Raw genomic sequence first — 13893 nt, 5'->3', positions numbered from 1 at the left:
GGTCACAGGTTTCTAGAACCAGGATGGTCTCTGGCACCTGCACCAGCCCTGAGTCATTGGAAAAGTTTATAATTACTATCCCAGCATGAAAGCTACCATTACGAGACTGAAAAGATTAGGAAAACACATTAGACACTGCCCTAGAGTTTCAATCTGCTCTCTCTAATTGATTAGCTCTAATTAGGTTTTTGAATTGATTCTCTTCAACATTTGCCCTATGGACTATTCTGCTCAAAGCTTTACACACTGCCAAGGCCTATTTATTTGCCATTATCCTGTGTGACTTGTATTCTGTCACAAATGCTTGAACACAAGCCTGTGAATTAGTGAGTTATTATTCATTATTAGTTATTAAGGAATATGCCAAATGTCCAAAGTCTTCATTGTGCTTTTTCTTTAATTCTCATGCAGTGTAGTTTTAGGAACCAATAAAATTAGCCTAGGTAGGGAAAGGTGGATACAGTTCACAAAATTCAAATATTTGTGTTGAATACACATATGGGGTGGCACAGTGATTAGCACTGTCACCTCACTTCAAGAAGGTTCTGGGTTTGAACCTTGTGGCTGACTGGGGCCTTTATGTGGTTGGAGTTTGCATGTTCTCCCTGTGCCTGTGTAGTTTTGCGCTGGTTTCCTCCAACAGTCTTAGGTCAACCGGTTACTCTAAATTGCCCATAGGTGTGAATGGTTGTTTGTCTCTACATTAGTCCTGTGGTAGATTAACAACCTGCCCAACGTGTATTCTACCTCTTATGGAAGTCAGCTGGGATTGGCTCCAGCTCAACTGTAACCCTGACAGATAAATGGCAGGGAGGGATGGATGGATGGATGGATGGATGGATGGATGGACAGATGGATGGACATTATGTTCCAGACTGCTAAGATAGGTTCTTTCTGGAACTAGCAGAGTCCTTCATACTCATCTTCTAGTCAAGGACTTAAAATTCTTGCAAAAGTTGACATATAATTCTCACCTCATTATCTGTAGCTGTTTTATCCTGTTCTACAGGGTTGCAGGCAAGCTGGAGCCTATCCCAGCTGACTATGGGTGAAAGGCAGGGTACACCCTGGACAAGTCACCAGGTCATCACAGGGCTGACACATAGACACAGACAACCATTCACACTCACACCTATGGTCAATTTAGAGTCACCAGTTAACCTAACCTGCATGTCTTTGGACTGTGGGGGAAACCGGAGCACCTGGAGGAAACCCACACGGACATGGGGAGAACATGCAAACTCCACACAGAAAGGCCCTCGCCGGCCACGAACCCGGACCTTCTTGCTGTGAGGCGACAGCGCTAACCACTACACCACCGTGCCACCTGACATATAATTGTTATGGTAAAATCTATACCATCAAGAAGAGTGTGTTGATGTGCACCTTGGGTGATGGTAAACAGTACAGTACTGATTTATCAATATTCAGCCCTACCTCAGAAAGCAGGCACTCAAAGAGGTAATGTTTTGACATGTAGTGGTGCTGCAAACACAGTGTAATAAATTCTAACTTGCTGTGAATTGTTTAACTTTTTTCAGCTTTTCACCAGTTTCTTAATCTCCTGTATTTCAAAGCATAATTGCTAATTGTTTATTCTGCCAAGCCCCTCATGGAGGTGGATGATAGACATAATATGCCTGAATTTCTTGGAAACTGGTAGTGGGCATGAATGAAATTCAAGAGCTGTTAGCAGCAGTGCAACAGAGGAGTAAAGTTCAGAGCTTAGGGGAACTTAGTAGAGCTGCCTTAAATGTAGAAACAATATCTGATATACGTACAGTTGCTGCATCTCTTTTCATTAAGTTTGAGGTCCACCTTGGAGGAAAATGATGATAGCTTTCCAACAGAGCATTCTGAAGGGCAGAGTGTAACCCCAGAACATGGAACAGCAGCATTTGGCTGACTTAGCAAAATTAAAGTTTAATCCTCCACATAACGCAAAGTATCAAATGCCTGACCCATTTTATGGTCTATGTCAGTGGCTGGGCGACTCCACAGTGCATCAGTTTCATTATACACAGGGTGTCAGTTTCATTATAAACAGGATATCTGTGTACAACACTAATATAAAAAAGAGCTGATACACTCAATAAACAACAAATGTAAGTCTAACACCAGAGTGAATTTACTCTTGGCCCTCATAATACCGATGACAGGAGATTCAATGAGCACAAAGATCATCCAGGCAGTGGTCCAAGCTATGAGAGTGATAGCCACAGGGCAGGGTAAATCATTGGTCTAGTAAGACAAATGAGAAGGTAAATTTGGCTGGTTTAATGACACTGCCATAGTCTAGTTAAACATTTTACGTCACTTGGCACTAATGCCTGGGCAGGTCTTTGGCACACAAGTCCAGCAGACAGTGGATAATCGCAGATTCAGTTTTGCTACAGACCATCACTTAAAAGAGGAGAACCCAAGTCACTTGGCTAAACTAATAACAATGAATCAACAGGAGGCATGGATATGTAGTGTTTGCTGGTCAACACCATGATCAGTCAAGCCTAGGTCAGCATGCAGTGTCTGCATTGGGGACCAGAATAAAAATAATAATAATAATAAAAAACACCCCATGAAAGAATACAGTATTAAGTAGTATCAAATGATACAACACTAATCAACTGAGTTATTCTTATCATCTATAAAATACAGTACGAATAAAAACCGAGTTATTCTCATCATAGAGAGCAGTTTCAGTGCTGCAGGGTTAACAATCATGGAAATAGATAATTTCATTTGTCTGTGGTTTCTTGTGTTTTTATTTTAATGTTTCTATCTCAGTCGGGGAAGTAGCATGTTGCTTTTTTTCTGGCAATCATCCTTGCAGAACAGCTGAATATGGGACACTAATTGCCTTTACCATCTCCTGGTAAACCATTTTGTTGTTCTAATTAATCAGGTTGAACCCAAATCTTTTTGCTCATTTTTTCTTTCCTTCTCCCACTGAATCATCTCTTGGATCTGGATTTCAGTCTAGTCATGCTTGTATTTGAAGGGAGAAAAATTAAATGTTCTCTGTTATCTGGAGTTGTAACAGTGTGTCCATGACAAAGTATTAAATCCATTATCATTCTAAATGTTGTAAATGTAAATGTGTATACAGTTGCGGTCAGAAGTTTACATGCATGGACATGAATGTCATGACAATCAGAAGAGTATGTATACAGTACTGGTCAAAAGTTTGGACACACCTACTCATTCACAGGTTTTTTTTCTGTATTTTGACTATTTTCTACATTGTAGAACAATACTGAAGACAACAAAACTATGAAATAAGATATGGAACATATATGGAATTATATGATAAGCAAAAACAGTGTTAAACAAATAAAATATGTTTCATATTTTAGATTCTCCAAAGTAGCCAGTGTTTGCCTTGATGACACTTTGCACACTATTGGCATTATCTTAACCAGCTTCATGAGGTAGTCACCTGGAATGCTTTTCAGTTAATAGGTGTACCTCGTCAAAAGTTAATTAGTGCAATTTCTTGCCTTCTTAGTGCATTTGAGATCGAACAGTAAATAATAAAAATAAAGTAAATAGCCCTATTCCACAAATGTAGTAATCCATATTATGTCAAGAACCGTTCAACTAAGTAAAGAGAAACATCCATCATTACTTTAGGACATGAAATTACTTTTAATTAATAAAAATAAACAAAAACAATTGAATTAGAATGCATGTTCAAACTTTTGACTGGTACTGTGTGTATGTACTGTATGTGTATATATAAGACAGAATTGTGGCAAGATAGAAATGGGGTAGGGGTGATCAATTTATTTACAGCGATGTCATTGTCGTACAGCGTTTACTCCTAGGGTTACTTCTTAAACCTTGTTAAGTTTATTTATGCTTATGCAACAGCTCTGTAATGCATTTTACTCACTTGTAACTAAGATTTTTTTTTATTATTATTAGGTTTCTAAGACTGTTTTTAATCATAATTCTCAGAAGCTTTATACATTCCATCCTGGCCCTGAGTCCTGATCAATCCCATATCCCTAGGGAATCACCATGTGATATTGGCTCCTGTCCTTTTCTGAGTTAGTTTCCAATGACAAACTAAATTAGCTTTATCTTTTTTTTTCTTTATGCCTTTTAGACCTGAAGCTATGGTGTTTGGGTCCATAATGGCATTGTATTCTCTGATGAGCCTGGCATTGCTGTTCCTCAGTGTTAATGCTGTGACAGCACACAAGAACAAAAGAGTATGGACAGCAAGGATCAAACGGCAAGCCACAGATGGTAGTGGCAACACCAACAATCAGAGCCAACCCATGATCTTCAACCATGTGTACAACATTAATGTTCCACTAGAGTCCCTGTGCTCAGTGGATCTGGGATCAAAGGGATCCAAAGGGAGTGATAAATCTGATGAGGAGTATGAGGAGCAATCAATGGACTTGGACAGCCAGGTGACTTTCACCCACCGCATCAACATCCCCAAGACAGTGTGTTCATGCCCAGCTTCAGCCATGCTACAGCAGCTAGTCAGTCGCATAGAAATGCTGGAGAGAGAAGTTTCACTGCTCAGGGCACAGTGTAGCGGTGCTTGCTGTGGAGAGAACTTAGTCCTGGGTGAGTCCAAGAGAGATATATTGTTTTTTCTTTAATATATTTAACAGTTATTCCATGAAATAAAGTTGCACATGTATGACAAGATTGAGTGGAATAAGTGTTATATTATATCCATGTTCACTGGATTTTGAGAAACAGCATTTTTTTTTAAATTTGATAAATAAAAACCTTATACAAAATTTCCAACCAAATAATTTCCACTTAGAACGTAAACAAACCAGCAAAATGACAATAGCAATTTGTGAAAAATGCTATAATAATAATTCTTGAAAAATTAAAAAAGATACATTCTTAGCATCAAATACTTTTATCCAATTTTTTTGGGGGGGGATTATTATTATTATTATTATTATTATTTTTAAAGGTTTTTGGCAGTTGGCAAACCAACTTAAAGGTGCATTACCGCCACCAACTGGGCTGGAGTGTGGAACAGGAGATATGGGGGGGGGGGGGGGGGTGTCTATATTCTTTTTCACCATTTCTGTTTCTTTTAAATACTTGATAATCTTTGGGGTTTTGTTTTCAAGTAGAGTTTTTATTTTGTCTTCAGTTGGTTCAGCAACACACTCCACCATTTTGTTTTACTCTACTCACAGTAGAAGAGATGATATCCTAGTAGTAGAGTAGCCAATCAGAGCGTGCGATTGCTTATATCCAGTGAATGTGGATAGAATAAATTGTTTTTTCTTCAGTAATTCTAGGATAAATTTTCATACAGTTTTCCAAGCTTGAAAAGGAATCTGGAGACAATTGTTAAATTTCACCTCATTAAACAAAATAAGCTTCATAGTGGAAGTATTTGAACTGAAAAATCAACAAATATTTATCCAAACCTCATATTCTGTTTGGATCAGAATGATCCATATTAACTTGGTACTAAATCAGGAAAACACTGAAATGACATTTTTCAAACATCAGACATCATACAGTGGTGCTTGAAAGTTTGTGAACCCTTTAGAATTGTCTATATTTCTGCATAAATATGACCTAAAACATCATCAGATTTTCACAAGTCCTAAAAGTAGATAAAAAGAACCCAGTTAAACAAATGAGACAAAAATATTATACTTGGTCATTTATTTATTGAGGAAAATGATCCAATATTCCATATCTGTGAGTGGCAAAAGTATGTGAACCTTTGCTTTCAGTATCTGGTGTGACCCCCCCCCGTGCAACAATTACTGCAACTAAACATTTCCGGTAACTGTTGATCAGTCCTACACACCGACTTGGAGGAATTTTAGCCCATTCCTCCGTACAGAACAGCTTCAACTCTGGGATGTTGGTGGGTTTCCTCACATGAACTGCTCACTTCAGGTCCTTCCACAACATTTCGATTGGATTAAGGTCAGGACTTTGACTTGGCCATTCCAAAACATTAACTTTATTCTTCTTTAACAATTCTTTGGTAGAACGAGTTGTGTGCTTAGGTTCGTTGTCTTGCTGCATGACCCACCTTCTCTTGAGATTCAGTTCATGGACAGATGTCCTGACATTTTCCTTTAGAATTCGCTGGTATAATTCAGAATTCATTGTTCCATCAATGATGGCAAGCTGTCCTGGTCCAGATGCAGCAAAACAGGCCCGAACCATAATACTACCACCACCATGTTTCACAGATGGGGTAAGGTTCTTATGCTAGAATGCAGTGTTTTCCTTTCTCCAAACATAATGCTTCTCATTTAAAGTAAAAAGTTCTATTTTGGTCTCATCCATCCACAAAACATTTTTCCAATAGCCTTCTGGCTTGTCCATGTGATCTTTAGCAAACTGCAGACAAACAGCAATGTTGTTTTTGGAGAGCAGTGGCTTTCTACTTGCAACCCTGCCATGCACACCATTGTTGTTCAGTGTTCTCCTGATGGTGGACTCACGAACATTAACATTAGCCAATTTGAGAGAGGCCTTCAGTTGCTTAGAAATTACCCTGGGGTCCTTTGTGACCTCGCCAACTATTACATGCCTTGCTCTTGGAGTGAGCTTTGTTGGGTGACCACTCCTGGGGAGGGTAAAATGGTCTTGAATTTCCTCCATTTATACATAAGCTGTCTGACTGTGGACTGGTGGAGTCCAAACTCTTTAGAGATGGTTTTGTAACTTTTTCCAGCCTGATGAGCATCAACAACGCTTTTTATGAGGTCCTCAGAAATCTTTGTTTCTGCCATGATACACTTCCACAAACATGTGTTGTGAAGATCACTTTGATAGATCCCTGTTATTTAAATAAAACAGGGTGCCCACTCACAGCTGATTGTCATCCCATTGATTGAAAACACCTGACTCTAATTTCACCTTCAAATTAACTGCAAATCCTAGAAGTTCACATACTTTTGCCACTCACAGATATGTAATATTGGATTATTTTCCTCAATAAATAAATGACCAAATATAATATTTTTGTCTCATTTGTTTAACTGGGTTCTCTTTATTTACTTTTAGGACTTGTGTGAAAATCTGATGATGTTTTAGGCCATATTTATCCAGAAATATAAAAAATTCTAAAGGGTTCACAAACTTTCAAGCACCACTGTATGTCACGATGGATTTTTATATATTTAAACAGCATTATTAAAAGTTTTCTTGTAAAGGAACCAATGTGTATATTATATACCTTAAATATTGCACTTCCCTGAAAGCATTTGCAAAACACCTCTCTGAAAAATTTTACTGCTTCATGAAGTAAGCAAATAAATCAAGTGATTGTCATAGTTTTCGCAACAACCATCTTTGGCACATAAGGTGTTGCAAAAATAACATCTGGACTTGGTGATATGGTGGAAAAACTGTTGTCAAGTGGCAGTCATGCGAAGTAAAATCAAATGTTTCAGAAATGTTGTCCCTAGTGTCAAAATATGTACTCATATTGGCTGTGTTTTCGGAACTGTGTATTTGGAATCCATTATAAGAAAACACACACACACTACATTTACATTTATGGCAGACACCCTTATCCAGAGTGACTTACATTTATCTCATTTTATACAACTGAGCATTTGAAGGGTAAGGGCCTTCAAAATTTTTTTTATATATATATATATATATATATATATATATATAGGCGGCACGGTGGTGTAGTGGTTAGCGCCGTCACCTCACAGCAAGAAGGTCTTGGTTCGAGCCCCGTGGCCGGCGAGGGTCTTTTTGTGTGGAGTTTGCATGTTCTCCCCGTGTCCGCGTGGGTTTGCTTCGGTTTCCCCCACAGTCTAAAGACATGCAGGTTAGGTTAACTGGTGACTCTAAATTGACCGTAGGTGTGAATGTGAGTGTGAATGGTTGTCTGTGTCTATGTGTCAGTCCTGTGATGACCTGGCGACTTGTCCAGGGTGTACTCGGCCTTTCGCCCGTAGTCAGCTGGGATAGGCTCCAGCTTGCCTGCGACCCTGTAGAACAGGATAAAGTGGCTAGAGATGATGAGATGAGATGCATAATTATGATATGGGTGTCTGTGTATGTATGGATGTGTATAGTTATAGGTATGTGTATATGTATGTGCTGTATATATGTATTGTATGCATAACATAAGTATTTGTATATATGATTTGATTTGGTCAATATTATACCATGTTGGTATATCTTGGTATGTTTTTTTTTTTTGTTGATTTTGCTTTCTTTTGTATATATAGTTTATTATGGTGGAAATTGACGTTTGATTAATGGTGGTATAGAGGGTTAGGATTTGATAAGTTATTTACTTCTTCCTAATCCTTTCCGAACATTATTATGTTATTGTCTTGTGGCTATGCTATTCTGTTTGTTTATGACAATGTTTTGATGATTGCATTTTTTATTTTTATTTTTTGTTGTTTTTTTGTTTGTTTTTATATCTTTTTTACTGTTCGGAATCAATCAATCAATCAATCAATCAATCAATCAATCAATTAAAAAGTAGATAAAGAGAACCCAGTTAAACAAATGAGACAAAAATATTATACTTGGTCATTTATTTATTGAGGAAAATGATCCAATATTACAAATCTGTGAGTGGCAAAAGTATGTGAACCTTTGCTTTCAGTATCTGGTGTGATCCCCTTGTGCAGCAATAACTGCAACTAAACATTTCCGGTAACTGTTGATCAGTCCTGCACACCGGCTTGGAGGAATTTTAGCCCATTCCTCCATACAGAACAGCTTCAACTCTGGGATGCTGGTGGGTTTCCTCACATGAACTGCTCACTTCAGGTCCTTCCACAACATTTCGATTGGATTAAGGTCAGGACTTTGACTTGGCCATTCCAAAACATTAACTTTATTCTTCTTTAACAATTCTTTGGTAGAACGAGTTGTGTGCTTAGGTTCGTTGTCTTGCTGCATGACCCACCTTCTCTTGAGATTCAGTTCATGGACAGATGTCCTGAAATTTTTCCTTTAGAATTTGCTGGTATAATTCAGAATTCATTGTTCCATCAATCATGGCAAGCTGTCCTGGCCCAGATGCAGCAAAACAGGCCCAAACCATGATACTACCACCACCATGTTTCACAGATGAGATAAGGTTCTTATGCTGGAATGCAGTGTTTTCCTTTCTCCAAACATAACACTTCTCATTTAAACCAAAAAGTTCTATTTTGGTCTCATCTGTCCACAAAGCATTTTTCCAGTATCCGTCTGTCTTGTCCACGTGATCTTTAGAAAACTGCAGATGAGCAGCAATGTTCTTTTTGGAGAGCAGCAGCTTTCTCCTTGCAACCCTGCCATGCACACCATTGTTGTTTGGTGTTCTCCTGACAGTGGACTCACGAACATTAACATCAGTCAATGTGAGAGAGGCCTTCAGTTGCTTAGAAGTTACCCTGGGGTCCTTTGTGACCTCATCAACTATTACACACCTTGCTCTTGGAGTGATCTTTGTTGGTCGACCACTCCTGGGGAGGGTAACAATGGACTTGAATTTCCTCCATTTGTACACAATCTGTCTGACTGTGGATTGGTGGAGTCCAAACTCTTTAGAGATGGTTTTGTAACTTTTTCCAGCCTGATGAGCATCAGCAATGCTTTTTCTGAGGTCCTCAGAAATCTCCTTTGTTCATGCCATGATACACTTCCACAAACATCTCATCTCAACTCATTATCTCTAGCCGCTTTATCCTTCTACAGGGTCGCAGGCAAGCTGGAGCCTATCCCAGCTGACTACGGGCAAAAGGCGGGGTACACCCTGGACAAGTCGCCAGGTCATCACAGGGCTGTTCCACAAACATGTGTTGTGAAGATCAGACTTTGATAGATCCCTGTTCTTTAAATAAAACAGGGTGCCTACTCACACCTGATTGTCATCCCATTGATTGAAAACACCTGACTCTAATTTCACCTTTAAATTAACTGCTAATCCTAGAAGTTCACATACTTTTGCCACTCACAGATATGTAATATTGGATCATTTTCCTCAATAAATAAATGACCAAATAACATTTTCTGTCTCATTTGTTTAACTGGGTTCTCTTTATCTACTTTTAGGACTTGTGTGAAAATCTGATCAAGTTTTAGGTTATATTTATGCAGAAATATAAAAAATTCTAAAGGGTTCACAAACTTTCAACCACCACTGTAAATCAGGCTTTATTTTTGGTTATTATTTTAATTTAAAATTACCATTTCTTAAAAAAAAAAAACTACTTATAACTATGACTCACTTCCATGTTTGATAATCTTACCTACATACCAGAGAGCCTTGCACTTCCTAAGCATTCCTGCTGTGATAAGATTCATACTATGAATATAGTCACAACTCCTATTCACAACATGATTAAATCAAACATTTAACACATTATTACACATTTCCTTTTCTCAATATCTCTAATTTTCTGCTTTAATGATCAAAACCTCACTATATTGTGCCATCCATGTTTTGATAAAATTGTGTAAGAGACTTGTACATGTCATGAATGCATGTGACAGATGGATGTAAAAGTGGCAGAGAGTTTACTAAGGCAAACTGGCAAACAAATCCAAATCATGAAGCAATGTCAAGGTCAAAGAGCAGGCAATGGTCAGGTGAGGCACAGAATATCAGAGGCAAAGACAAAAGGGCAAATTCCAACATACAAATAAAGTAAAAAAAACAAACAAACATTGTATCAACATGATAACAAAAGGCTTAGTAAAGTCAGGCAAGGGAACACTGAGCATTTACTTTGCAGTTGGTAAGTGCAAACTAGAGTCTTTACTGTATATACACACTGTTGATTATGTGAGATGGGGAATAGGTGTAGTGCTAATCAGTTTTCCGGAGATGGAGGGCGGTGTGGTGCAGGTTGGTTACCGTCATCTGCAGTGGTCATGTTTGGAGGCTGCTGCGCACTCTGGGAAGTGGAGACTTGAGTGTGAGCAGGTGCAGACTTGACAGTATAACTGGAACTTCCATTATACTCCACCACATACACAGGTATATGCTCAGAATAAACAGGACAAGAGGCCAATAAGTCAAAAGATAAAAATGTAGTCATAAAATACATTTGTACATCTCATTCATTATCTCTAGCCGCTTTATCCTGTTCTACAGGGTCGCAGGCAAGCTGGAGCCTATCCCAGCTGACTACAGGCGAAAGGCGGGGCACACCCTAGACAAGTCATCAGGTCATCACAGGGCTGACACATAGAGACAAACAACCATTCACACTCACATTCACACCTACGGTCAATTTAGAGTCACCAGTTAACCTAACCTGCATGTCTTTGGACTGTGGGGGAAACCGGAGCACCCGGAGGAAACCCACGCAGACACGGGGAGAACATGCAAACTCCGCACAGAAAGGCCCACGGGGCTCGAACCCGGACCTTCTTGCTGTGAGGCGACAGCGCTAACCACTACACCACCGTGCCGCACATTTGTACATAATAATAATAATAATAATAATAATAATAAAACAAAAATAGCAATTGGGCAAGCATAAAGCTACACAGTAATTATTTTCAAAGTGTACAATAAGCCTAGCACTGACAGAGTCACTTGATGTAGCAGGCAGAGATGCACCAGAAAGAACTAAAAATGCTGTTGATATAGGTATTTTAAGACCCAACACACTTGGTGGAAGACAGATAAGATCTCACAGGGCAAAACACCACTGCACACATTAAGAATCACAAATGATGCACACTACACACAGGAAATAATAGGTGAATCAACACTGCAACCAACATTATGCTACACACAGACTAGATAGGGTCTCTAAATCTATCTATCAGGTAATTCGGCTACAGCTCAAGAAGTGTACAATGCCAGTCAACAATATTGCACTATGACTATTTAGATAAATGCCAACCAAAAAGGAAAAAATAAATAAATAAATAAATAAATAACTATGTGCAACAGTTACATGCCTGACAATATCTTTCAATGTCACTTCTCACAAATGGCCAAAAACACTTCTGCATCATGACACTTGTGGTATGCTCAATGCCTTGATGACCATGATCATCATGGAGACCTGGACCACTGTCTGCAAACACTGGAGCAACAGCAGTTGGAACAGAATTTGTCCTTCCCCTGGTGCCTATACATAGTGATTTAGGGGACCATCCAACTTCTTCACTCCTTTACAAGCACTCACCAGCTCTTGTTTTGTTGGAGATTTTCCTCTTTTCCAGTAATCCTAGAACACCCCAGTCACTGGCTCTGTAGCCTGTAGCACCATTAGTTTGGCTTTAGGCCATGATGGAAAAACAGCAACAGTTTGACAGGTGGCAGCGACAACAGCGTTTAATTTTTGTTAACTGTGTCCAGAAGTACTTTCGACTTCTGCTCTGGGCTCAGAGGCATTTGGGATGGACCATCACACAGTGGAACCATGTATTGTGGTCAAATTAATCAATATTCCAGGTTTTTTTTTTGTTTGTTTGGAAGAAATGAATGCTGTGCAAGTGGGCAAGCATAAAGCTACATAGCAACTTGTGACAGTTCGTGTAAGTGGGTGGAGCACAGAAGGATGGCAGGACAGAACTGAGTTCACAAAACTCGCTTTATTCAGCTTTTCAGCGTAGCTCTGTACTCTCACACACACACTCAGACACGCACACACATCAGCCATCTAGGTGTGGAGAGAGCTCCCTCTGCTCTCGCTCTCTCTCCTTAAATAGGGCGTGGTCACTGGGAAGACACACAAACATTAATTAACGACAGGTGTAGTGATTCTGCCACTTACCTTCCCTGACTCTGCCCTCCTGTCACAGACCGGCGCTTGACCACGCCCCCGCTGCCACATACCCCCACCGCCTGACTCAGGCCAGGCAAGCCGTCCGGCCTGCAGCCGACTCCCCCCCCCCCCCCCAACGGGAGAGAAAGTCCGCCACAACCATCTGCGCCCCCGGCCTGTGGATCACCTTGAAATTAAAGGGTTGGTGTGCCAGATACCAACGGGTGATCCACGCGTTGGCATCCTTCATGTGGTGGAGCCACTGGAGGGGCGCGTGGTCCGAACAGAGGGTGAAAGGGCGCCCCAGCAGGTAGTAGTGGAGGGTGAGGACCGCCCACTTGATCGCGAGGCACTCCTTTTCTATCGTGCTGTAGCGCCCCTCGCGTACCGACAGCTTTCTGCTGATGTACAGCATGGGACGATCCTCCCCCTCCACCTCCTGGGACAACACGGCCCCCAGCCCTCTGTCCGATGCATCCGTCTATAACATAAAAGGGAGAGAAAAGTCAGGGGAGTGTAATAGTGGCCCCTCGAACAGTGCAGCCTTTACCTCAGAGAAAGCCCGCTGGCATTGCTCCGTCCACTGGACCGGATCTGGTGCCCCCTTTTTAGTGAGATCAGTCAGCGGGCTGGTGATGTCCGAATAATTAGGTATAAACCTACAATAGTAGCCAGCCAGCCCCAGGAACTGTCTCACCCCCTTTTTGGTCTTGGGCAGGCCGCAATTGCTGCTGTCTTGTTAATTTGGGGACGCACCTGCCCGTTGCCCAAGTGGAAGCCCAGATACCATACTTCCACCCGCCCAATCACACACTTCTTTGGGTTGGCTGTGAGACCCGCTCGCCTCAGCGACTTAAGGACCGCCCTCAGGTGTTGTAAGTGCCGCTGCCAGTCATTACTATAAATAATGATATCGTCAAGGTATGCAGCCGCATAGGTGGTGTGGGGGCGGAGGACCCTGTCCATCAGCTGCTGAAGCGTAGCGGGCGCCCCAAACAGCCCAAAAGGAAGTGTGACGAATTGGTGTAAGCCGAACGGTGTGGAAAAGGCCGTCTTTTCCCGGGATAATGGAGTCAAAGGGATCTGCCAATAACCCTTTGTTAAATCCAGTGTCGAGTAAAAACGAGCCGTGCCTAGCCAATCAAGCAACTCAGCAATATGAGGCATTGGGTACGCATCGAAT

The 13893-nt window shown here is 40.6% G+C and overlaps 1 protein-coding gene across 1 annotated transcript in view; it reads left to right on the top strand.

Moving 5' to 3' along the window:
• The first annotated feature begins 4118 nt into the window (after positions 1–4118).
• Positions 4119–13893, top strand: part of tnr (tenascin R (restrictin, janusin)) — a 169635-nt gene continuing 159860 nt past the window's right edge. The window contains exon 1 of the mRNA XM_060918788.1: positions 4119–4584. Coding sequence (XP_060774771.1) covers positions 4119–4584 — 466 coding nt within the window. The remainder of the gene's footprint in view (positions 4585–13893) is intronic.

Source organism: Neoarius graeffei, chromosome 1, assembly GCF_027579695.1.
Source record: "Neoarius graeffei isolate fNeoGra1 chromosome 1, fNeoGra1.pri, whole genome shotgun sequence".
Classification (NCBI taxonomy): domain Eukaryota; kingdom Metazoa; phylum Chordata; class Actinopteri; order Siluriformes; family Ariidae; genus Neoarius; species Neoarius graeffei.
The sequence above is the reverse complement of the archived record's forward strand: the minus strand, read 5'-3'. Positions and strand labels throughout refer to the sequence as shown.